Source organism: Fulmarus glacialis, unplaced genomic scaffold, assembly GCF_000690835.1.
Source record: "Fulmarus glacialis isolate BGI_N327 unplaced genomic scaffold, ASM69083v1 scaffold1271, whole genome shotgun sequence".
Classification (NCBI taxonomy): Eukaryota; Metazoa; Chordata; class Aves; order Procellariiformes; family Procellariidae; genus Fulmarus; species Fulmarus glacialis.
The window spans coordinates 1-26,525 of record NW_009190656.1 but is presented as its reverse complement, the minus strand read 5'-3'; the positions used below and the strand labels follow the sequence as shown (position 1 = coordinate 26,525).

The following is a 26,525-nucleotide window of genomic DNA, read 5'->3' as shown; positions in this document are numbered from 1 at the left end:
ACCTCAAGAAAAGCTGCCTGCTATGTGAACAGTGCAGGATAGAGTATATGCAGTCTTTTAAGCCATGCACATCTCTGCTGCTGCCAGGAAACATCTTAGCACCGGCAGCTGCGGGAATGGCTTCTTTATGTTAGATGAAAAGAGTTTAAGTATTTTATTAAAATACAAAACTACTATGATTTAAATATCGATTTGCATTTTGAGACTTAATGGCCATGCCAGAACACATGCTTAACTCAAAGAAAACTAATCTAGGCTTTCACATGAAAGGGACAGTTAAAATACTGACATACCTTTATAGTGGTTCCATTTGCAAATTCTAACCTTGGGCCCATCCTGGTAGTTTCCCATAAACTGATCACTCCTTGTGCTGAAAATTTGCTTAAAACAAAGGCAAGAGACTTACTATGAGTCTCATGGTCAACAAACTGGCTCACACAAAGCCTACCCCTCTTGTGGACTCCCCAAGGTAAGAACTTACAGATGGGACACGCAATTTGTGCATCTTGAAAGAAAGGGCGACATCAAGGCTAGATAACATTCCATTTTGGAAAAGATAAAATAATAAACCAACCCTCTTAATATCCTCTATGCATTTGATGATGTAGCTTCTTTTGATTGCCTCTTTCACTGCATAGGCATCACTGAGGATTGTCAGATGTTCTTCCAAGGCCTGCTGAATAAGACTACATGGTAATGTTGGAAGATGAGCCAGCTCCCAAAGTACCTCCAGAACCTAGAGAAAGAAGTGCAAGATTAGTCAGTACCTAGAAGTACAGAGACAGAGACTAGCAACCCTATACGTTTAATAAAGGAGAGCCGGGGGGGGGCGGGGGCAGAAAAAGAGAGATATTTTATTTCACATTCACTTGCCTTTCCGGTGGTTGTCTCCACCCGTGCTTCTCGACCAATGCGCCCTATCAGACTTAACAGCTTCTGTCGCACTCTATCACTTTCTGTCTCCCAGCTCTGTGTGGCAAAGAAATAACGTTCACTATTACAGCAGCAAGCACCGTCAGTCTGTTAAGTCTCAAGCGTACACAAAAATACAATTTACAATTGTTTTACTGCAGGAAAATCAAAATACAAACAAGTATGTTTCCATCATGCATATTTCCTTATTTTTGTTACTGGGAGTCACAGTACTAACTTGCCCAACTCTTTTTCAAATATAAACTAGAAGAGATTAGCACTGCCTATATAATGTACTTAAAATCTAAGTCAATTAGCAGTACCAGATCAGGCTTTTGGGTTAACAGAAAAAAAACCCCAGTATTAAAAGTGCTATTTTATAGCCAATTTTATATTTATATTTTAATATAGAAAATATAAATGTATTCAAGGCATTTGCCTTTTGGTAGGCTGGATGCACAAGTATATCTCATCAATTCTCTTCCTAAGGAATGTAAATTCATGTGAAAACTTACCTTTTGGATTAAGACAAATAAATGATTGAGCTGATCAGAGCTAAACTTCACAGCAGCTGCAGCAATAATGGTATGTATGTTTTCAATCACAGTGGAGGATTGTCCTGACTGAAAAGAGGAAGGACAACACATGAAGTTAGGTCTTTATCCCAAATGAGACAGAGAAAAGTCTTCATGAAAGCATTATCCTACTATTCATACTAATGAGAAAGAATAACAGCTTTCTACGTATTAGAAACACAAGGTAAGAATAACTGTCTCTGCTCCTCATTTCACTGGCAGAGAGGTCTTTGGAAGTAATTCTAAAGCAGGAAAGAATAAGTTAGTCTGTCATTATTACAGCAGCTTCAAGATGTTGCAATGGCACATACCGCTGTAAGGTGTGGTGCCAGCAATACAAACACCACCATTTTTACTGCTTGGTTAAGTTCATGTGTGGGGTGCTCCATCCCTGACACCCTTTAAGGCTTCATTCAAAAGTGAGCAATACAAAATCTCCTCCCACACTGATCGGAGCACCATGGTAACAACAGCCAGAAGGGGGAAGGAAGTATCGCATTTTATTAAAGAATAAAAGTGAGCAAGCTAGAATCATACTTCAGCTCTACTAAGCATGCAAGACTTGCTACCATGCCCGCACATACTGCAGAGCTGACAGTGTCCAATGAGTTTAGTCTAAAACTTCAGCATTTGGACAGAGAAGAAAACCATTTCCTGCAGCAGAAGATTACGTTTCTGGTCAAAATTTCCATGTCATTTGCATTAAGCAGTCAAACCACCTATCCTACACAGCAATAAGTTGAATATACATAAAGTGAATGTGAAAAGATGACTTGTCAGTCAGTTATATGTACAGGAAGTTAAATGAGAATTCATACAGTTTGAGCCCACTCTCTTTAGAGTCACACTGTGAGCTGCATTCAAATTTACACCTCCAGCCATGAAAATTAATATCCTTAGGCATGGTCTTTGGTCTAGACAAACACTCTATCACCTATTTCAGGCTGACGACTCTTATTCCAAGTCAAATGAACTGAACTTCATCGTAAGATTTAACAGCTGAGTTACAAGAAATTGCCAGAACACTTGATTTTAAATGGTAAAGGAAGAAGTAGAAGAAAGCCTCTGTATTAATTATACTGTTAAGATCTCAACACTTCCACTTCCCAATAAAGAGATGCCTGTATTATAAACCAAAAAATCCCACCACTAGAATGTCTGCTTTCGTAAGACAGTCTAAAAGCACCTGCCTAGTCTTGGTTACTTACCTGAATTCTCCAAATTTTAGTGAGCTCATCTAAAGATAATTTACTGCCCAGCAGTTCAATAATTCCCTTTATACGATCACAGTATTGCGCTTGGTCTATATTACCTATGAAACAAAGAAAGGTAACTAAATTAATAAATTTAAAACAGTATTAGATATATTAAATGCAGAAGAATGAACAAGTTCTTTTAAAAGGGAGAAGAACAAAGTTATCTTCATTTGAAAATTCTTTCTTTACTGTTACAGACAAATCTATCAGTTCAAAGAAAAAGAAAAGGCTCCTTCTATTTTTATTTTGTTTTACCTCATACATCTGATAGAAGTTCACACCTATAGGGCCTTACTACTTGGGAAAAAACCCAAAACCTCTCTTCTCTCTTTTCTAGGGGCTAACAATACACAGAGATAAACTGAGAGTAAAAACCTCAGGTATAGCAGAAGACATATGCACACCTGTCAAATAGAGGACTAGGCGATAGTAGCAGAATTTGCAGCGTTTTCCTTATTCTATTTTGAAGACGATAAAAACCTTGAACTCCTTTGTTAACAGTGTTCCATTAAAATGTATTGAAAGGTACAGACAAAATTTTTAAATTTGAGACATTCAAAGCACATGCCAAAAGTCTTTGCGAAAGAGCTTACCTTCTAGAGCGATTGACAGGACAGAATTTTCTACTAGCCAATTTAGTAGTCTGTCTGTATCTATTGCATTCTTCACTGACTTGGATACAGTGCTGTCTTCTATTAATTTAGTTACCTAGAAATTGCAAAATGTGAGATTCTAACAATGATTCCCACACACATCATACATGCACACAATGAAATCTATTCAAAAGGCTTACTGCGAAGCTTAAGCGTGAATACTGAAATATTTTGAGCATAGGAAGTGTTTGGGGTTTTTTTTGTTTGGTTGGTTTTGGGTTTTTTTTTTTGGTTGATTTGTTTGGTTGGTTTTGGGGGGTTTTTTTGGTTAATTTGTTTGGTTGGTTTGGTTTTTTTTTTTGTTGATTTGTTTGGTTGGTTTTGGGGGTTTTTTTTTGGTTGATTTGTTTGGGTTTTTTATTTGTTTGGGGGGGAGTGTTTTGTTTTTTTTTTTTTCTTTGTTTTTTTTTTTTTAATAAGCTGTTTAAAGGCAAATCCCTAACCAGAAACACCTCCCTGTCATCAGTCTCTGATGCAGTAGATTCTTATTCCCAGTGTGACACATAAAAGCTGGCCTGTGCTGCCAGGTATATTTCTACAGATATACCAGAAGTAGGTTATCTCAGGCTTCTGCTTGTTACACTCAAATCAGTGTCCTATTTTTTAGCCAATACAGAACCGATACAGGCTCCTCACTCTGGGGAGGAAGAGAACATTTCTGCTAAAGCCTTCAAAAGCCGCACTTTTATAACTTTACCAAGGATACATGGCATTTATGATTAAGAACCAAACAGCAATGAGGTTTAACATCTCAACTTTCCCATAAATAAAGAAGCAAAAAGCACAAAAGAGGGACTCTAAAACACCTTACAATGTCTGCATACCAAAAAAAATGCCTTTTTTGGGGACACTTAAATTGTACAAGTTCTGGAAGGAAGAGATGAATGAACAACTCTATACTTAACCACAACGCCCATGAAAAATAAAACAGTTTTCTTCTACTTAGATACAAGATACTAGCACAAAGAGCCCTGGTCCATAAACTCCAGCTCCTAGGTGCTACTACAGTGTCCATGTACAACCATAATTAAAAAAAAACCCAAAACCAATTACATAGTGTAACGATCTGATGTAACTGGACTGAGACACCAATCTAGGATTAAGTCCCGTTTGGTTTTTTCCCCTTTCCTGAGGAGGAGGGGAGAGGAGGAGAGAAAAGGGATATCCCATAGGATGCTCTGAATTATCAGGGTTATCTCAGAGTGAATATTCAATGAATAGCATAGACCATTGCTTATAAATCAATCCGAAATTGCAGTTCTTAGAAAAGGTTCAGACTATGTCTAGTTGTTTTCTAATTGGGAGACCGCGGTCCTTGCAGTGGCTACTAATATTACAAAAAACTCTTGTCACAATAACTTGTTTTGGTATTTACTACAAACTAAGCTTTTGCTAAGGCAACATAATTTGTCACGAAATATCACGCCATCTCTTTTTTAAGGTTGTGGTTTCAATGACTTACTAACAACCATCCCACCTACACAGATGCACACGTACGTACACACCCACACAAAAAGTAAACCTACTTCTTTGAGGGAATTCATTTTTGCACTGAAGTGAGGAGATTTTAACATGCGCAACAGAATGTCCAGCCGTAAGTCATCTACCGCAGTTACTAAATCAGGTTGGAAGCGCATACACAGCAGTTTGATACCAGACAAGAGCTCAGGGATACTGACTAGTCTCTGTTTAAAACAACAAAAAAAGGTCAAATAGAAACATTGCTATTTTTGCTATTCTGTTTCAGACTTCAGTGATTCACAAAGTGTAGGTTTAGTGACCCAATACAGACCCTTTAATCTATGAAATGCAGTACCATGTACATCTGAAAGTATTACTTGTACACTGGGAATTCTAAGACAACAAAACCTTTGGTTAAAGTGGACTCTCCTGCTACAGATTTGGTACACTAAATTGCTCCTCTGTAGTTAAAAAACCTGTGCATACTTTCTAGTTTACAATTAAGAATTTAAGTCTAAGTAAAAAGGCAACACTCAAAAATTTAATAGAACTGAATGCCAAATACAGGAAGTAGTCACAAGTTACATGGACATTTTATCAACAATTACCAAATTCTCAGAAGCAGCTAGTGCAACAGTCACATGCACAGAAGTTTTAAGAATTTAACAGACTGCAAGATAGCAAGCATCTTCAAGTCAGTTAGAGAAGTGAGCATTCTGTACACTTCAGAAGGGGACAAACAAAACCATAATTAATAGCAACAGCAGCAAAATATTTTTAAAAGGGTCATGACACCAGATATCTACTGAAAAGGGTATTGAATGGAATTGGGTAAATGTATTTTGTTCAATGTCATTCAGTCAGAATTCAGAACAGGCTGTATTTTTGCCAGTGAAAATAAAGCTATTGTTCTAGCCTATGTTGCCAGCATTTCCAAGACACATAGTAAGTTCCTCCTATATTTAATATATATAAAACATTACCTTGTCTTTCAAGTCCTTCTCTTCTACATTCTGTACATATTTAATCATTTTATGAATGATTGGATCCAGCATGGGCTAAAGAACGTGAGAAAAGGCATGACAATCATTTTATGTTTCCTGAAATCAATTACATTACTCAGAAGATCTGGCTGCAGCAAAGTGAAATACGTAGCTGAAAGCTCACAATTATCTTGGACATAAAGCAACACCTACTGCATATATAGAATTATCCTGCTAGGTACATCCAGAAAAAGAAGCAATTAGAGTAAGAAGCCATTTCAGACCACCATAATACAGGTTTTTTAAAAAAAAAAAAAAAAAAGAAAGAAACAATAAATCTTTCAAAATGCATCAGTTATTAGATATATGCATCTCTGATTCCCAATGGGTTCTAAACTACCTCCTTTTCAAATAAAGACTTTCAATCACTTATTAAATCAATAGTTTTTGTTAGTGAGTGTAGGTGTGAAGCCTGGGGTATATTTGCGTGTACCAATATATCATGGTGATTTTTTTTTTTCCCTGTACCACAATTTTTCCCAGTGTAAACTCTCATATCCATGTGCTTGATCTCAGCCAGAAAGTTATATTTAAAACAAAATCCACCCATCAGGCTAGATTCTTTTCCCACATGCTTTACACTGATGAAGCTTACTAACGGCAGTGGCAAAGCTTTTCACTGTTGCAGACGTAGATAAGTGACTACAGATCACTGTGCTTAGAAAATGAATCTGAACATTGTCTGAGCCCTCTATCCATCACCCTCAGGATGCTCAAAACGATTCTTGTACTTTATGCAAAGTGAGTTTTGAAGGCTTTTCGCATTAGTCACCAGTTTCACACCAACACAGTTGTAAACTAATTTTCAGTCCTCTGGTTTTTCAAATTCCTACGATAAAAAGAACAGGTTCTCATGTAGTTGTCTTTCTGATACCGTACTGCTCATGATCTACTTTAACACAGAGAGCTGCATCTAACTTTGAGCAAACTACCACAATCACGTTTCAAGGCTTTACTATTTGCTGAAAAGAACTTGTAACAAAGGCATTTTACCTGTACTACAGAAGAGTTAAGATATTCTGCACAAACTCCGAATGGTTGAACTAATGCAGAGATTGCCTGAAAGAAATACAGCAAGTATTTAGGTGCACATATAAGAGATCTTTTCCGAGCTAGTGATCTATGCCTTAAAAGGCAAAGGAAGGTGAGTAAGTATTATTTATCTCACACGATAACTTCCAGTCATTTGCCACAAATTGATTTTGGTGTGCAACTCCTTTACAACAACACATGGTTCAGGAAAGAGATTTACTCTATGGCATACAGTATGTGTTATATATTTTTGCGTGAAATAAAAAATGCCTTCCCAGTTTTTACTAATCTTGGTCTTCTCATCATTCTGTTCAGTCTTCTCTGTCTAATCCTGTTTCAGTCACAGAAGTAAACAGACAGAAAGGAACACATCACATTTTGGTTGCTCTCTATAGAAATGAGAAGTGTGAATGCAAGACTTAAGGTTAAAGCCATATGGCAAATTTCTTCCCCAAAGCATTAAGTGGGAGAAAGCTTTTGTAAATGTGTCATATACATGTCAAGATCTCTTCAATGCATGATTTTATTCTTATTTACTTTATACCCAAACTATATACCTATACTACCCAAACTGTATTTGAGATTATATACCCAAACCATTCTATGATTCTATGATTTTCAAGTGGTAAATATTATCAAGAAATGAAATGTATAAAGACATTTGTTTGCCAATAAATAATATCAAAATTGGTTTCTTCCCACACTGGCTCAAGAATTGTGAAATTGAGTGTGCACCACTACAATCAAAGGCCTAAATTAAGTGATGCTGAACCAGACTTCCTTCCTAAGCAAGTAGTCATTAGTCATTAAACAAAGTCACAATTTCTATTGCAGTACCAGGATTTAAATCAAGTTTCCTTATTCTTCTGTCATGCTCATATATGAACCTATCTCTTTATAAAGTAGCAAATATCAATACCCCAAGAAATGAAGTTGAATTCTCTCCAAATGGCATTTCACTGAAAGCAGACTGATTTTATACTGAGGGACAAGATTCTAAGTAACATGGTTTTCCCTTAGCCTCCTTGTTCTTCAAAGCTTGAAAGATTATGAAGTCTCCTGAATATAGATTAGGAAGCTAAAATTGAACAAGTTAGGCTTTGTCACCAAAAATAGAACTGTTGAACCAGTCACTTTTCAGACACAGCTCTTGAAAAGTTGCTTAGGATTGACAGTGTCTGTCTTCCTAAGGATTTTTTTTCCTTAAACAATGATTTCTATAATAAATGATAGAAGTCAATTCACTTGCAGCTAAATGCAGTTACAGCTGAAATAAACAGAAAGCCAGGGACATACTTGTGAATTTACAGTGAAACTAGACTGATTGATATCTAACTGGAAGGCTGAATGTTAGCCAGAAAGGTACACTAACCCTTCCTCTTTTCTGTGATGTCTCAAAAACTCTTCAGTCAGGATTCTTATGCACAACCTCATTTGACCTCCAGTCTGACAGCACTTCTCCAGGGCGCTGTGGGAGTGTTGCTCTGGTACCAAAGCAAAGGTAAGAGCACTGCCAAAAAGGGATGGTACAGGTTCTACATGAAGTGTGTAATGGAAATGGAGAAGTCTTGTGACAGAAGATGAACTTACCCCAAGTTCAATATCTTCTGAATTGAGTTTGGACTGAATTGCTGAAAATCCACCCAACTCTGCAAACTGAAATAAAAAAATCAGTATTATGTTAGTGAACTACAATACTTCATTTTTTAAATAAGCTATTATAGAAAATACTCCATTGAGAGTTCCTGGGATGCCAACAAGTATCCTTTACCGTGGAACATCACATTCAACATAAGCTTTATGTTTTCACGGGAATTCAGGGGCACACTGGGGAATGCAATTATACCTGGTACCAGTTTAAACATCAAGCTAGAAACTCTGTCTTAGGTAAAAATGGATATAGGGAAGAAAGATATACCACATACAGCAACAGCTGACTGGTCAAGCACATTTGACTGGGAAACAGCACAGCAGCCTAAACTGAGCTCTCAACTTCCTCTCGTCATAGCTACCATGTTAGGGTAAAGGTGCTCAAGGGAGAAGGCAGCAACTCAACAAGATTTGTTTAGCAAGGCCCCTTCCCTACATGTAGGCAGGATTAAAATCTTAAACTATTTTTTTTGTGGTTGTCACAAAAGTGAATAGTGGAAAAAACAAGTTGGGGGGAGGGGGGAAGAAGAAATTATCTCTGAAGCCCAATGAATTCAATGTGACAAATAACAGTTCTGCTTGGTTTACATTTACCTACCCTGTTTACCAGATCCACCAGCCACCCATGAGGTTCCTTGAACAATTAAAATATTAACAAATTAGTAGATGCAACAATCAATGCTAAACATTTGTCTTCTGAAACAGAGACCTGGACAGACACATTCAGCCCATTAACCCACACCCCAAATGCATGCACTATTATTTCAAAGAAAACAGCAATGTGTTTGTAACAGCTTCTTTACCAAGCTGGAGCTCTGGGAGGTTCTCATTAGCATCATCCTTTTTTGGACTCTGCTTGACATCACTGACCATGTGCTGTGGCAACAGTACGCACTGTGGCTGCTGACTCACAAGCAACTGTATTTATAGCTCATTAGCAGCATGGAACATTACTAAAGAACCTTTCCCAAAGCAGCAGACATAGAATTTTCTTTCTACAGCCACAAGCTTGTTTCCTGAAGGAGAGATCAACACCACCAAGGCTCCTTTTTTTTTTTTTTTTTAGACCTACCCATCTGGAACAACAGTGACAAAACAGTGCAAACCTCAAAAACTGCCTCCTTGACAGTGTGTCTGGCTTGAAGATATCCTATCCTTGGCTGTCAGAAAAGCGTGAATTCTCTGCTAGAACTGTACACTACCTGGTCATTTCACAGTCAAGAGCCAAATAGATTTCAGACCTTAGATACAATAGATCTACCTGTCTAATTGTTGTGATACTTCAGACATGAAAGTATACCAATTTCTAAATCCAGCCTTTAATAGAGAACTGGGGCAATTTGAGAAGACAAATTCATTTCTACAGACCAACATATACTGAAGATCTATTTGCTGTTGGGGACACATTTAAGCTTTCTTGTGTTATAAATACCTACTAATCAAACAATCTTTTCTGAAACAAACACATCTACCCTAAAAATAGGTTTTAGGGCATGGCCATACTCACCTTCTGAAAACTAGATATGGGCGAGACAGCATGCATATTCCCCTCCCCGAAGACTTCTGCCCAGTTTCTCTGGCATACCTTCATTCGATTCTTGAAATGATACTCATTGTCGGGGTTAAATGCCTTGAAAGAAAAGCCCATTGCAATGAACAGCATGGCTTATGCCAGTCTCAAAACTTATCTTGATAATGTCTGACTTTTTCAGTTGATTGATAATGTCTAACTTTTTCAGTCGAGCATTCTCCTGCTTGACAGTTAAAGATCTAGCAAAAACCAAAGTTTAACAGAAGACCCCGGCTCCTGCCTCTCAGTTGTCACTGTATAAAGCATTCTGAAGCTTCCATTCTGTATAGACAATATCTAACACCCATGTGAGCCAGGTATCTGTGTAAAGGGGGAGATGAACTCAAAGTACCAGTTTTAAAAAATAAACAGTGAAGTGACAGCAGATGTGATTTTTTTTTTTTTTTGAACGCGCTAGTTTTCAAAAGTTTTGAACAGCACTCACCCCTTTATGAATTGCATACTGGATGTCAAAAATCCGCAGCAAGCAATGGCTGCAGATTGTAAGGCAATATACTACAACTTAAATATAATTAGAAAAAGCAGCAGCAGCATAATTATGAAATGCCAAAGAGTCAAATACCATTGTAAGTACACCGAGCAGGCCCACAGGAATAGGATCTTGTTTTACTCTTTCTGCAACCAGGTCCACTAGCAGCATAAGCATGTTGTATATTCCTTCATGGATTTCAGTTCCCCATTTGTGAACAGCACTGGATGTCAACAGCTTAAAAAAAAAAAAACAAAAAAAAGAAGTAATATTTTGACATTTGAGCACAATCACAAAACAGGAGAAATTTATCAACTGCTGAAATTGTTTTGAGAGCAAATGTTTCCTTAGAGCGTACTAAACACTATCTGGTGTGTTTTTCAGATGCTCTTCCTGCACTAATGGCTTAAGAGTTAATTAAATTTGTAATTTCGTTGAAGAACACCTTAAATCACAGTTTATGACAGAAAATACAATGTAGCAAAGCAAACTGTTTTCCATTTCCACGCACTAGCGAAGACTGTAACCTTTGCAAAGAACAACTAATATGCAAATAATGTGTCTGCAGATTGAAGACACAACTATTAAATCTTCAAGTAGGCGTGCCACAAAGCTGCACTGATTCAGCTGTAATAACCATTTACCAATTCACACTTTTTGAGCAGTTTCTGTTGGAAAACAAAGAACATGTACCATGAAGAGAGAGGTAATTCCATGCTGCTTTCCCACCTAGTGAAACATGTTCTTTAAGTCTGGTCTAATGTGGTTGTTTACAAAGAACATTAAGCTTCCCTCTGCAAATTTCTGCCAGCTGTGTCTGAAGTTAAAATAAGTTAAAAAAGTTAAATACTTTAAATATAATTACTTTTTGTACCGTTTTAAGAAAGAAGAGAGTTTCTTGCAAATATTTCAGCAAATTGTAATTCAGCATATTCTGAACTTAGATTTCTACAGATTATCCTTCTGGAGGAGCAATCTACACTGTTTATTTAATATGCAAAAAATACCAAGTGATTTAAAAGCATTATATGTGAAGTTATTACTCTAAAAGCCAAATGGAAAAATAATTAAATTTCTATCTTCCTTAAATATACTTATATTCTCAGTATTTTAAGATTAGGTCTGAGTAACTTTTTAAAAGATGTATATATTTTTTATATATATGGTCCAAAAACCGGGCAAGAAATTTAGGCAGTATCCAAAATGGATAGAATAGCGGGAAGCAAAATGGTTTGTGGAGCTCTGTAGAGAAAATTCACAATAACCCAGAGAAGAACAGCCAGAGAAGCACATTAGGCATTAAGCACTGAGGGGAAAGACAAATTCTAAACAGATCATGCGAAGAGGTAAGAAAGAATTTAGCAACCCTCCAAAGAAGGAGCAGAAAGAATAGAGTTAAAGGAAATCTGATTCTGAACTTGCCATTAATGGCTGTATCCAAGGGTCTTTAAAATTGTCTTTAGGCTCCACTAATTAATATAGAGCTCTTCATTTAAGAAAGAAAAAAATAGGAGGAAAAAAAAAAAGAAAAAAAAGAAAAGCTATGTGCCAGAATTGGCCAGAGTTGCAGAATTGGGATTTTGTATGATTTTAATCTAGGAAAATAATCTGACTATGATTTTAATCTAAGAACATACTAGTTACCATAGTTTCTTAAGTCTGGATTACAAGACACTATTTCCACCATGAACAACGCAAAGAAACATTGAATTGGTTTACTGTACCTACTTACCTTTTTAAATGCTTCAGGCATGCATCTGTCCATAAATCTCTTGCAATTCTCATCAGAATCAGAAAGACCTTTACAGAAAGGAGAGTGCTTTTTTAAAGTATTAAAAAAACCCCAACTTTTTAAGATTACCTCAGGGAGCTTGTTGCAAGTTTTTGAGTTTTTGGGAACACCAACCAAAACGAGCAGTAATAAACGTACTACTGTTCATTCATAACTAGCATGCTTTTTCAGCCACAAGTAGTGCGTCAAGAGAACTCGTCTTTTAGAAATAAGAAGTTTCCAAATGTTCCATCTTTTACAACTTCCTCAAGCATTACTAGCACCATAAGTATTTCTCCCTTCAAAGTTTGTAACTTATACTAACTTCAGATAATTTCTGATGCTTCACAGCCTCCACCCAAAACCAAGTCTAATTACGTGCTTTTAACAGTTTAGAAACAAAGAAGCAAACCAGAACCACCTAACAACTTCCATTCTTCCAACAGATTATAACCTCCTTTTAGTCTGCCATCAGGCACTATGGGAGAACTATCTTGCGCTCTTATTATAAACCAGTTGTTGGGCATGATGCCTCCGTAACACTCTTAACCCCAGCCAAAGTACTGAATACAGAAAAGTCAAATTCAGGTCTAATGCAGTATAAGCATTTCACTAGGGAAAAACAACCAGTTATACAAGCATGGTACAGCATGGATTTAGATGACAGCTTGTTTTTACGAATGGAAAATAACCAGCACAATGAAAAAAAGAGTCAGTAATTCAGCTCTGAAAAAGAGTAATTCCTACTATCATTAGAACATAAAGAAACATGCCCCACTTTTTAAAAAAGCTTAAGTAAACAAGTTACTTTAGAGACTGACATTCTTTTTACAGCATTGGGTAGAATAGTTCTCTGTTAACCACCTTCACAGAGATGTGATCATTCTGCAGGGTGCTAAGTAAACAACTGCGAGATTAATACGAAAGACATAACTGCCCACTGTACTATGAAATCCTTTGAATAGGTAATCTTTATATGTGTAGAAAGAGAACTTACCCAGTCTTGCTAGGTAGGTGGATGCAATTAGGCACTTGCCTAGAGACTCTTCCCGCTTATAGGGTATGGACCAGTGATCTGTTAAAACTCTGCTCTCCAGTTCATATAAGTTAGTTGTTGGAAACTCAATACCTTCACCAGAGCAATTCCCATTTTCATCATTTTTCTGTGAATAAAGAAGTTCAAGTGAAACAATTTTCTCTCTTTCTCCTAGACACTTTAAAGGATTTAGTAGCTTCAGAAAAAGCTGCTGTGCTTATAATAAGCATGTCAAATTCTCAACAACCCTGAGGCTGCTTGTGTTTTTCAAAGTAGAATTTAATATTTCAATTTGAAGTGAAGGGATTACATACCTTTATATATTTCGTGTAGGTGATAAATGCTATGTTTACATGACTAATTGCTAACTAATTACCTATTTAAGTGGCAAATCTTGTTCCTTAGCATATTGGATCCTAGAGCCAAGTGATAAGTACTTCCAGTCCCTGTGAGACTGTAGAGTACAAACCCTGATCTTCATAGATATGCATATTAATCCTCTGCTCAACAACTGTTGTAGAATATGGAATAGTTTATTTTAAGGGAGGCCAATTTTATCACCCTCTCACCCCATCACATTAAGAAACAAAAAAAGACTAATCCAGTGCATAAGGATTATTATTTTTTATTAGCTAATTATCCAAAGAAAAATTTACATCTCAAATATAGTTGTCCGACAAGGAAACTACAATTGTCCTTCTCCTGAAGTCAAAATGAGTTACTGGAAAATGTTCTGGAAGGCAAAGAGGGAAAAAGCAAGCAGATGTCTGCAGCTCAGCTTTACAGGTTTCCGTGCTAGTGCCACTAAACAGCAGCTATTTCTGTGTACAGGCAGAACACAGAATTAGCCCCATGTTCTCTGCTAAGTGCCATATGAGGTAACTGCCTCAATAGCGCCAAATGAAAGAGTAGACAAGTTACCCATTTATTTTCTTTTGTTTATTTTTTAACCTCAAACAGACGCTAGCTACCCAATGTGTCAAAGAGTTCACATGGGCTAACTTTCCCTGCCTTCACAAGAGCAGACAACTCAAGCAGGATAAAGGACAGAATATCTGGATCAGGCCTGGTGGCAACCAGGAGCAACTGTTGGAGACAGAGGAAAACACAAGCGCAGTGATGGTAACAAGATCCCCGAGAGAGAAGCCAGGGACATGTAGGGAGGAAGGACAAGCAGGAAACACGTTCAAGAGTGAAAAAAACAGTGTCAGGAAAGTGAATGGAACAAATAGAAAGGAATAAACCAAAAGAAAGAACTGAACTCAGGAGAACATGGTATACAAAGAATGAAATCAATGTATGCATACAAGCATGCTTCCAGCTCTCCCCCTGAACTTGCTATTTGCAGGATTAGATCTGTTTATGAAAAAGTAAACGTGTCATATTCACTTTCACAATGATTCAAAAATATTAAGCCAAGGAAACGGCAATTGTACAGAGCTTACCCTTTAAAGTTCATTGGTGCAGATGACAACAGCACACAGTGGCTGGACTTACTAACAGGTTCTGGAGAGTAGCAGTAAAATTTATAGGAATGGAACACAAAACAGTGCTCAGAAAAAACCCAACATGTCAGTGTTTGGGAAGCAAGGTGCCACCTTCCCCCAACCCTCTACTAAACATTTAGTCCTAAGTTTGTCATTATGGGAAATTGTACTTTAACAGACCTGAATGTCAACTTCTGAAACTGTAGTCGTCTGATCCAATATTGTGCATGGAACTCTAATGTAATTCACATCTAGCAAATCATGCCCTGTTTAAATACTTCGAGTTTTGGAAAAGAGGAGTTTGAAAGTCTAAATGAAAAGACACTGAAAGCATTTAAAAGCAAAGGTTTTCTAGGAAATATCCTGTTATATTGATTAAACAAACAACAGTTAAGTTTACAGCTTCTGTAAAGGACGCCCATCCAGAACACAAATCCATTTCCTGTAGAAAATAAATATGCAGTTATAAAGAAAGTCCTTACAGCAACAGTACGGGATACAATGATTAGTCTAATAAAGGTAGACTGAGTATAATATAAACACCCAATTGCTAGGTCCCACATTTCAGTTCAGCCTAGACTTGTAGCAAAGGAAAGCAACACTTCAACAAATGATTACAGTAACTGAGCTACAGTTGCTCCATTCCCTGCGGGAAAGTGTCCATGTTAAATAAAAATACCCTTGCCAACACTAGTTTAAGAGGTGTAGTCTAATAGCAGTGCAAACCTTCAACTGTTGCTGAAAAACTCCACCTGTTGTTCGGCATCCCCATCTGCATCTAAGCAATGTTGCTCTTTATTTATCTCTTTCCACACACGTGGTTGCCAGTCTGTAATATTACGGAAATTCATAAGGAAAGATTGAAATAACACATGTTCTTCACTGTACACTCAGCTCCCACAAAAAAGGGCATTATCATAAATTGCGCTAAGGATGCGTCTGGCCTATTGCTGGATTGAGTCTACCAACAATGTAGTGAAAAGATGAGTTTTTTACACAAGAAATAACAACGGGTGTCGTACTGGGAATATTGCCCTAATAACAATGGGAACTATTTGCATTGAAGGAGCACATCTTTGGCATATTCCACTAATTAGAGAAAACAAGTCTTCTTGCTTGTCAGTTTTCTGCTACCAAAACCCTGCCCAGAAAGTACCAAGTTGAATTATTTATTAATTTTAGAACGTTTCACATCCAAGTAGCTTCACAGCTACTGTGAAACCTGCAACAATCTCAAATAAATGCCCAGGTAGTTTAAAACTCAAATTCCCCTTCAAACCATTAATAAATTTAATACCTTGCATTTTTTGGAGATTACTGCTATGTTCAGTTTATATTACTGTAGACTGAGTCTATGTTTCTTACAACACATCTAGTATGAGTAACAGACTTTAAAGACATTTGCTGCTCTTTCATAATTAGTGTCTTTCCGTACAAAAAAAAACCACCCCAAACTGTTCACCATCCAACTTTTAAATCGATTTGCGTATGGCTCTTTAAAGTGAGGGATTTATTAACAGCAGTGGCAGCTGCTGCAGCAAGGTGCAATGTCAGCTCAGCTCTTGCACAATGTTAATTTAAGGTGGCTCACTAACCCCCACAGGCTGAAGATCTTACTTGCTCTGTTGACATTCACAAATGCAACACATGAGAGCTCTGAACAGGTAGCCACAATTAACACTTTAACTGAGGAGCTAGGAATCGTCACTACAGACTCCACTGACATGGGTCCACAGGTGAAATAAAAGCTTTTAAAGAAAGAGTATGCTATACATGAAAGCAAATAGTACACAAGGCCATGTCAGCCTCCCAAAAAGTGGTTTTCTGGGTCTCTTTTTTGGGGAATTGCATACATTTTTTTAATATATATAGAAACTCACTCACTCCGTCTCTCCCCTCAAATAGATGACTTAAGAATGGTGCCTGCCAGTTGATGATGACCTAAATCAGGACTATGCAATTCTGGCTGAACTGACTTAATACTGGACTGGCACCTGATATGTTAAGGATTTGTAGGGATATTCTCCACCAACAGAATAGTAAAAAGCAAAGAAACTATTCCTGGCAGCCAACAGGTCATCCAAAGATAAACTGTTTAAAAGTCTGTAAGAATCACTTGTTTTCTGAGATAGGAAATCATGGTGCACATCACACATCCTCTGACTATTCTCCATTCTGCAGCCGAAATCTTGAGACCAAAAAACATTTGCTGGCAAACCTTTAACATCATTTTCCATGCCTTCTGATACAACTCTTATTACACAAAAGCCCTGAATATCCCTCCATTCTAACAGCATTACTTGACTCTTCTGGCTTATTTTCAAGGTGTGAAAAAGCAGTTATGTCCAAACATACACACACCGGCTCCCAGGAGAAATATCCTCACATGAACAGTCTCAAGCACTGATTCAAGATTCTCACTCCGGGGACCTGGCACCTCCCAGAGTTGTTTGCAAGGCTGAATAAACAAAAATTGTTAAATATCTGATCAATAAAGCATTGCGTAAGTCTGTAGTATAAAACCTTCCATGGAAGACTAACATAGAACAAAGATTAGCCCTCACACAAAAATGGAAATATAAATTAACTTTAATTGCCAAAAGGTCACAGTTGAAAGCTTCAAAATGTATTCCTGTAATATTCAGCTAATTGACTCATCAAACACTGTTTAACTAAAGCCACTGACGTTTACCACACTGGTCACTTTACATAAAATAACAAGGAGTTTAAGAAAGTGTTTTGATGCTAATTGGCAGTCTCAGTAATGAAATTACAGTCAAATTATAATTTAAATTTATTAATTTGATTTTGATAGAAGGCTACCAACAGAATTTATTATCACCAGAGCTGTCACATTATATGCTCTTGAATCTAGTATAACTTATGAAACAGAACCCCAGTCGTGTTTCTTCCAACAAGCAACAGGATCAGGCTTTCTAAGACATCTGATATCTTAGATACTTGGTCCCTTCAGTTCCCTTCACCCTCATGCCTCTCTAAGAAGCGATTTTCACAAAACGACCGTCATTTTATAGCTAAGAAAACAGATTTTTGATGCTTCATTGTATTGTTAAAAAAAAAAACCAAAACAACATATTTTGTTACTACGTACCTACAAACAGGGCCAAATTTAATTGTTCTGAAAAGCAGTAATGAAAAAAATGCTTAAAGCCAGAATTAGAAGCCAAAAATTCTAGGTCCACCTTTCAGTTTTTAGCACAGACATACTAAGCAATAACATGGAAATCAATTTTTCTATGCTTCAGCTTCCCCAGCTGTAAAGTGTCAACAGTGATACTTCCCTCTGCCACAGCATGATGGACCATCACTAGTGTTTGCAAAGTACTGCAAGGTGCTCAGGTGGAAACAATGTAAGAGAAACACATCAAATACCCATAAAAACAGACAGAGCATTCCTCTGCTGTCTGATCTATTACATCCATCAATTTGTGGGAGAAGCTGTGAATCCTGAAGTCATGACTTGACAGTCCCTCCATCTGCCAGGCTACTGATTAAAGGAGCTTTTACTTTCACACCTGGATGTCAATTCTTTCTTCTTTTAATTAACTTCCAAAAGGAGGATATTCAGTTACCTAGAACTGAATCACAGGCATAGGAATTAAAAGGCTTTCAAATAAATCAAAGCTACCACCTTGCACTTACACTTGAACACGCTAAGCATGAGGGATTGAATGTTTAAAAAAACTGCTACATTTTCATACCTGTAATCTACTTGCTTTTTACAAACTGGTGCTCCAGAAGCTTAGAGAACTTCTTTAAACTCATGTTAAGTGGCAGATGTGGGAAAAAAATTGAAGAGTATTTCCCAGTTGCCTGTTCTTGCCATCATCAAACTCATTCAACCCACATTGCCAAGAGCAAGCTTGATACCCTGTTATGAATATCACACTATTAGTAAGCCTCAGAAAATGGTGTCATATATGGAATTTCCACATTATGTTTCTTACTTGGCAATAAGAAAACCCACTGTGATTTCCTAAACGTTTTACTGACCAACAGACATTTATTCGCAAAGTATAGTAACAGTTTTTAACTGCTTGAAGTCCTAAACAGATACAGCATCTTGCCCTTGTATTTTCATCCACAGGAAAATACCTTTATGCAAAATTTTTGAGTACAGTGATAGATCGGAATGCTTTTTGTTATTTATGTTCTGCTAAGAGAAAGTAAGTTTGTTGGGGAGATATATGGATGTTTTATTCTTTTTGCTAGAAATTAAGCTCTTTAGTTCAAATTTTTACTATGCACTACTTTACACAAGCAAATGTAGCCTTGTCATAAGAAAAAATATTAGTATTTCATGATACCAGTCTATCACTAAAGGAAAATAAATCCTATGTTACAGACTCCACCTAACTGAAGCTGATTTGGACTCTCAACCTCACCATAAAGACGTCTTAAGAAAATTCTGGCTTATTTAGCAAATGTTCTCACAGTAAGTTTTGGACACTGACCTTAGCTGAGAGTAGCAGAAGTGCATTATCAAGAATGCATGGTTAGACTAAACCCTTCTTAGTAGTTGTAAGGGATTATAACAAATCAACCACAAAAATCCCATGGTTCCCCTCCCCTTCCCCCCATATCTCACAAGCAAGAACTGTGTAAGACTGGGAATAAGAACACAATATGAAATTGAAAAATAAAAATAAATTCAGCAAAGCTAGAAATTAACTAGGGTTTTCTAAAAACATTGCTCGTACTGGTCTCCCTGATTTCCAGGGTGGTGGTGCAATGTTACAAGTGATATTCCACAAGATACTTGCACAGTTGTTCAGAGATAAACACAGTACTAAGCATTACAGCAAAACAAAACAACTGAGGCTCTATAAAAAAATCACATTTGAATTAAAAGATTCATTTAACTTAAAAAAGAGGAATACCTTTACCCTTTTATACTACCATTACCATAGTATTTAGTGGAATCTGAGACAGATTTGTTACAACCACTTTTGGCAACGTATTTTAAAGTTTGATAACTAGTTGTAGGCCAGGGAGAGGTCACGGAAAGCACTGTTAAGAATGCCATTCATAAGGAACCAAGGAAAACACACTTATCTTGCATGTGTTTTCAGTATTGTCTGTGGATATATTTAAAAAACTTACTCCATTAGCGTAACTACAAACAGCCAGATTCTGAGTTGATACCATTATTCCTCCCAACCCTTGAGTTTTCATAAGCACAAAACCCCATGCTTATTTCCAAATAACTCAAAATAACTTTGTGTGGTATCAGATAAACATTGTGCTTTAATACAATAAAACAACGAATCACAAATGCTTAGCATTTCAGTACTTAAAATTAAGTCAATACTTCTATCTCCCTTTGCCAAAACACCAGGCATTAATAGAGAAGTGCTGCAGAAACACTAGATAAAGTATTTTTTATAACATTTTAGTGACCAAAAGTCAGGGTCTGGAAGGGAGAATTAATTCAATAACCCCGCTAAACACTCATCTGTACTTCTGTTCTATGGATACATACTGACGTATAGTGAGACAGAAACTAGAACTGACAAAGCAGCTGACAATGAGTTTGAAATCAAGTTCTACAGTGTATAATTACAAAATTGTGATTAACTAATATGAAAAATCTTTAAATGCCTCTCAAGACCGCTCTTGGCATCAGAACAAGAGAAGGCAGAACTGCTGTAAAGCAGTGAGCAGGAAGATCAAGTGGCAAGAAACATTGAGCACACTGGCTTTTTTTAATTAATTTTAATTTGGCCCATGAAGCATAACTGAAACATACATACTAAAGACTATTCCTATGGCAGCACAAATATGCATTTTTTTCAAAATAAGAGCTTACAAAAGAAACAGGCACTTCCTTTCCATCTTTGCCCTGCTCATACAAAGAGCTACTGTTCCTTAATCCAAAAGCAATCCAAATGATTTGCTGGAATTAACTTCTAACACTGGCTAATTTGTTTTTATTCTCATTCTTCCTCAGTATTTCACTTCCTTATTAAACAGCTGCCACAGAATAGCACTATAAACTGGGAAGATGACCAGAAAATGCCTCCAGAGAACATTGTATCAAAGACACTTCCTTCCCAGCTGAGAAGCTGGCTATACAGAGTTGTCACCTACCTCCACTGACCCCACAGGCATCACCTTCACTGATGAACCAGTAATTGTAAAGTGCTCATCTCAATCCGAAGATTACTCTAACAATCACATTACATGATAATGCGTTTATAAATTATTCAAAACAACGCTTACATTTAAAATTAATCAATTGCACTTTTCAGCATCACCCCTTTTCCCCCTAACTTCATGTAGCACCTCTACTAGTCTGTGATGTATCAACAATGAAAAACCAGAGTATTTTCTTTCAAAATCCAAGAAAGCATTAACGTAACCAGAATCTAAAAAGAGGTTCTACATCAGGGCCACTAATTTTTGAGAACAGTGATGCCGAAAACCAGGAGTGCTAAAATACTAATTACACTTGACATTCTGATGGCATCCAGCCAGGGCCTCAATGCCAGAATCCACCACAGAGCTTTATTTGATTGCTTAATTGTTTTACAAGGCCAATTCCTAGACAAGCCACGCAGTAAAACTTCCACATGAGAATGCCAGAAATACTCACTTTTGCAAAGCTCAACACTACTTACAAGACAGGAGACTGACTTTAAATTTATAAAATTGTAGCGTGAAATCCATCTCATCTGCTTGAAGGCTAAATACCGTTTTTGTCTTTAAATAAATACAGCTCCTTCCATTCAAGGATCAAAGAACTTCACAAGCCTAAAGTCCGTGGTACTCCTAACAAAGCACACACCATTATCCTCATTTTACACACTAAAAGCTAAAAGAGAGGTTAAGTTACACACCCACTGTGACGCAGCGCATCTGTGGCAGAACCGCTTTCAGTACTGAGCTCTAATAATGAGGGGAGATAGAGCTTTGAACACAACAGTTCTGCAGCATGACTAGTGAGAATGTTCCTGGCACTTACTCGTTACAGTTGCTGGCCTGCTTCTTTTACAAAATCCCCTTCTCTTGAAATCACACAGCACCTCAAAAGCAATCTTGGACAAGTTTTATGACAAACCTTATCTAGTAAAATCTGGCATATATGAGCCTTTGATCCAGTTCAACTCAAAAAAAAAAAAAAAAAAAAATCAAAAGAGTACATGCTAAAGGAGACAGGAATAGCTAGAAGGTAATATAATCCGTTAATCACAGTTTACCCAAAAGGTCATAGTAATGACTCTCAGAAGCTGTTTAAAAACAAATCAAGATTATTTTAGTAAAGGTTATACAAACCCTTGTTACACGTTCAATATTTTTAGTGTAAATGGGTTCCTACCCTTTACCACAATTTCAGGTTCTCTGGTCACAATCCCCACATTCATTTGGCCTGCTCTTCTCCATCCCATTCCTCCCCAACTTCTGAAAGTCAGCACTTGGGGCACTCACGGCAATTCATGGACACAGTGAAAGACATTGTCATCACATTAATTTATAGTCTTATCTTAAATTATAACAATTTAGCAGCAGTTCATAAAAAAGCTTATCTGTCAGTCATATGAAAAGATGAGTAAACCATCATTCCACCACCCTGCCTCAGCAAAGAATCACACCGTAAAAATCTATATGTTGCCTAAGGAATCATAGAATGGTTTGGGTTGGAGAGGACCGTAAAGATCCCCTTGTTCCAACCCCCCTGCCATGGGCATGGACACCTTCCACTAGGTTACTCAAAGCCCCATCCAACCTGTCCTTGAACACTTCTAGGGATGGGGCATCCACAACTTCTTTGGGCAACCTCTTCCAGTGCCTCACCACCCTCATAGTGAAGAACTTCTTCCTTACATCTAATCTAAATCTACCCTCTTTGGGTAATGGTTTAAAACCTTTACCCCTTGTCCTATCCCTACATGCCCTTGTAAAAAGTCCCTCTCCAGCTTGCTTGTAGGCCCCCTTCAGGTACGCGAAGGCTGCTATAAGGTCTCCCCAGAGCCTTCTCTTCTCCAGGCTGAACAACCCTAACTCTCTCAGCTTTCTTCATTGGAGAGGTGCTCCAGCCCTCTGATCATCTTCGTGGCCCTCCTCTGGACAGCTCCATGTCCTTCTTGGAGGCCCAGAGCTGAATGCAAGTCCTCCAAGTGGGGTCTCACCAGAGCAGAGGGGCAGAATCACCTCCCTCGACCTGCTGGTCACGCTTCCTGATGCGGCCCAGGATACGGTTGGCCTTTTGGCCTGCAAGCGCACATTGCCGAGTCATGTTGAGCTTCTCATCAACCAACACCCCCAAGTCCTTCTCCTCAGGGTTGCTCTCAATCCATTCTCCGCCCAGCCTGCATTTGTGTTTGGGATTGCCCCGACCCATGTGCAGGACCTTGCACTTGGCCTTGTTGAACTTCATGAGGTTCACACAGGCCCAACTCTCAATAAACACAGAATTCCCAGATTCTTGCCAAAATCCACTTACCAGATTTACTTCAGCTGACGGACATAAACACAGAAGTTGAGTCAAACAGGCAAAGTTACCTCTTGTAAAAGCAGGTGATCTCAGCCTATCGAAGTGCTTTGGCACTACACAGGGCAAAACTTCAAACCAACTGTAAACCTAAAGTTGAACTTCCTGATACTTCAGGAAGACTGCACAAATGAATGTGAAGCCCCCTTTGTATTTCCAAGTTTGTCTGGCCTTTTTCTTTTAATGAGTTAAGCATGGTCAGGCTAACAGCATCCACGCTAGAGGCACACCACAGCTGTTAATTTAAAACTGAATCAATTGTATGCTCTTTGGAAGACATTAGCCTGCTGAAACTGAAGTTTTAGCCCTTGTGAAAATGAATTTATGTATGTCTTCATCTCAAGTCTCACATAGAAAAGCACAGAGTGCGCATTAGGCCAGCTCATAGCAGCTGTCTTGCTTCTAGGCCAGTTATTCCAAATTCAGGCTTCTGTAACGCTTGCAGACATCCCTGAAGACCAGCAGTCTGGACCACTGAAAGAGGATTCACACTGGTTTTACTATCTTATCTAAAGAAAACATGTTTTTACTAGTACGATATATATCTGGTTTCTGTGCTATTCTCAAAGAAAACCAACAGACAAGCCTTTCTTTGATCAACATGCTTACTTGAACACTATGTAATAGAAACCAAATAAGCATATGCAAACATAGTGGATTCATTACTGATTAGGGAAAACGTAAAGTGTTTAATCATTCATAAATCTATTCTTATATGCATGGTATAAGAATAAAAAGAACGTAAATACAAAGTACAGACCTGTTACACACACATCTTGGAGAATGACTAAAGCTTTCTTGTTATTTTTAAATTAAAAAAATCTAATCCTAACTTTCGTTCATGAAGATTACTAGACCGGAAAATTTTATTTAGGGGAAAATTTCTAATAATTGTGGTCTTTTGATTTATATCTTCATGTACACAGCTGATATATAAAAATCAAAAAATCAAACCAAAAGTCCAACACGCTATTACCTCCCCACTAAATAAAAGGTAAAACTGGTATTATGATGAGAAGAAGGAATACTCTAACAGCTGTCAGAAAGAGAGATGATACTGAGAGGAAGAAAAACAGAAATAACATCTGAATTACCATAAGATAGTATGGGGTACAATATGTTTCAACATAATGTATATGACTACAATGAATAATATAGCTATTTGTGCAATGGCTTTCTGTACAGCTTCATATGCCATAAGCTTGTGCTGAATGCAAAATTACTTACTGATTAACCACCTAAATAATAGCTGTAGTTTATTAAATAGTAGTAGTTCTCGATCACATCTAGTTCTATTAAATAAATGTAATTCTAGATCACATTTGAAGAATAAAAAAACCAAGAAATGATCACATATCATTTCTTCCCCCTTTTATAAAATATATGTCAAAAGCTGCTAGGTTATACTGCAATATTAGACAAATAAGCACAGCCAACAATCTCAAGTCTTACAATTTTTACAGGTATAACTCTTATATTACAAAAATACTGTTTTGCATACATGTGCAGGAGTTGACAGATGCTCATTTGCAAATGAATCCCATTACTAAATAGAGGCCTGAATTTATGTAAAGTTTCATGTACCAAGACACTTCAATCCTTCTGAAATGCCTCTTTGTGCAGTCATTTGCCTATATTGAAACGTTTTGGTTTCCCTCTTGTGGGTTAACAAGAACACAAGTCAAAGCAAACAAGAACATGAGTGGCAAAGGAAACTATAAAGTGTAAGTTTGATCAGACATACAAGCTGAAATAAAAGGGGGAAAAAATCCTCTTAGTCAGAGTTGTCAAAGTGTCATTTGTAATAGGAACAAGTGGGGGGAAAAAAGTGCTTCTCTGAAGTTTACGCTGACAGCTTCTCTTGAAATGTCACACTGACAACCCAGATTGTCCCAACCATAACTATATCTGATAGGAAAATCCACCCTCTTGGTGGCTACAGAGATCTGAATGCAAACAAGCAGAACTCTCGTTCACTCCCAATCCTTCAAAGCAAAGGTTAGAAACCAGTTCCCTGTTGCTTCAATCAGTGAAGTTAAAAGCAACTCCTCTCCTGCACAGCACACCTGCCGTCCCACAAATCACCTTACTCCACATGCATACATCATCAGCTTATACGAGCCAAGGATCTAACCCAGTTAATTCAGTGAAGAGGATCACATATCTTTATTCCCCAAGACTGGACTTCAACACACTGAGGCTATGGATACGGATAGTCTGTGCAAGTGTAGCTATGTACAAGAAGATATGTCCATGTATTCTTCATATATATACACTTATAGATACATACACAGAAAGATACCACTTCTGTTCACTGAAGACTGGGAGGGTACATGAGTTTCCCTGGTTTTATTCACGTGCTTAGGCATCTGCTATTGACTACTTCCTGAGACAGAGAGTACGTAAGGTGGCCCTCTGGTACCGCACAGCAGGGCTGCTCTTCTGTTCTCATCCCCACGAATTCCATAGTCTGGACACTATTAATTAGCTCTTTTCATATGAGCATTCTGGGAAGTTTTGGAAAAAAGACCTGGAGGAGAAGAGGGCTTTACAGCTAAGAGCTACAAGACTGTTCCAGGCAGCAGGGAAAGCATCATGAGCGTATCTGCTGGCTGAGGAGTTCATAGTTCTGGAAGAGGATGGAAGAGAGAAGAAAAAAGGCAGACCAGGAGGAAGGCGAGAAGCTGGGAAAGGCTGGCGTTCTCCAGCACTTCTATCTACTTCAGGTCCGTTTTAGAACACAGCTATAATCTAAGTTACGAGTTAAAGCCTTTGTTTTGAAAATATTTGAACTCACTGCATTCCTATTTCAGAATTTATGCTTAGCTTATCCAAATAAAACTGTACACAAATTAATACCCAGATTGCACTTTCCTGCACATTGTGCAAACAGTTAAAAAATATTAGACAGTCATTAGTCACTCGGATTATGCAAGAAGGCACAAGAGGGGGAGCAAAAAAAAAAAATCCTACGGTAGCTACACATTCCTAGAATGCCAAGGAAAAGCCTGGGTGCTCTGCACCTTGCAGCGATCGCAGCCAAGAGCCACGGCGCGCACTCCCCGGCACCGGACGGG

At 37.7% G+C, this 26,525-nt stretch overlaps 1 protein-coding gene across 1 annotated transcript in view; it reads right to left on the bottom strand.

The window, feature by feature from the left end:
- Positions 1 to 13,588, bottom strand: part of USP24 (ubiquitin specific peptidase 24) — a 51,656-nt gene extending 38,068 nt beyond the window's left edge. The window contains exons 1-14 of the mRNA XM_009586016.1: positions 13,411 to 13,588; positions 12,375 to 12,442; positions 10,736 to 10,879; positions 10,090 to 10,212; positions 9,181 to 9,216; positions 8,523 to 8,588; positions 6,894 to 6,959; positions 5,841 to 5,915; positions 4,923 to 5,081; positions 3,337 to 3,451; positions 2,696 to 2,799; positions 1,428 to 1,535; positions 874 to 969; positions 575 to 736 (exon numbers count right to left, since the gene is read on the bottom strand). Of these exons, the coding sequence (XP_009584311.1) occupies positions 575 to 736; positions 874 to 969; positions 1,428 to 1,535; positions 2,696 to 2,799; positions 3,337 to 3,451; positions 4,923 to 5,081; positions 5,841 to 5,915; positions 6,894 to 6,959; positions 8,523 to 8,588; positions 9,181 to 9,216; positions 10,090 to 10,212; positions 10,736 to 10,879; positions 12,375 to 12,407 (1,287 nt within the window). The 5' untranslated portion in view covers positions 12,408 to 12,442; positions 13,411 to 13,588. The remainder of the gene's footprint in view (positions 1 to 574; positions 737 to 873; positions 970 to 1,427; positions 1,536 to 2,695; positions 2,800 to 3,336; positions 3,452 to 4,922; positions 5,082 to 5,840; positions 5,916 to 6,893; positions 6,960 to 8,522; positions 8,589 to 9,180; positions 9,217 to 10,089; positions 10,213 to 10,735; positions 10,880 to 12,374; positions 12,443 to 13,410) is intronic.
- Positions 13,589 to 26,525: the final 12,937 nt, after the last annotated feature.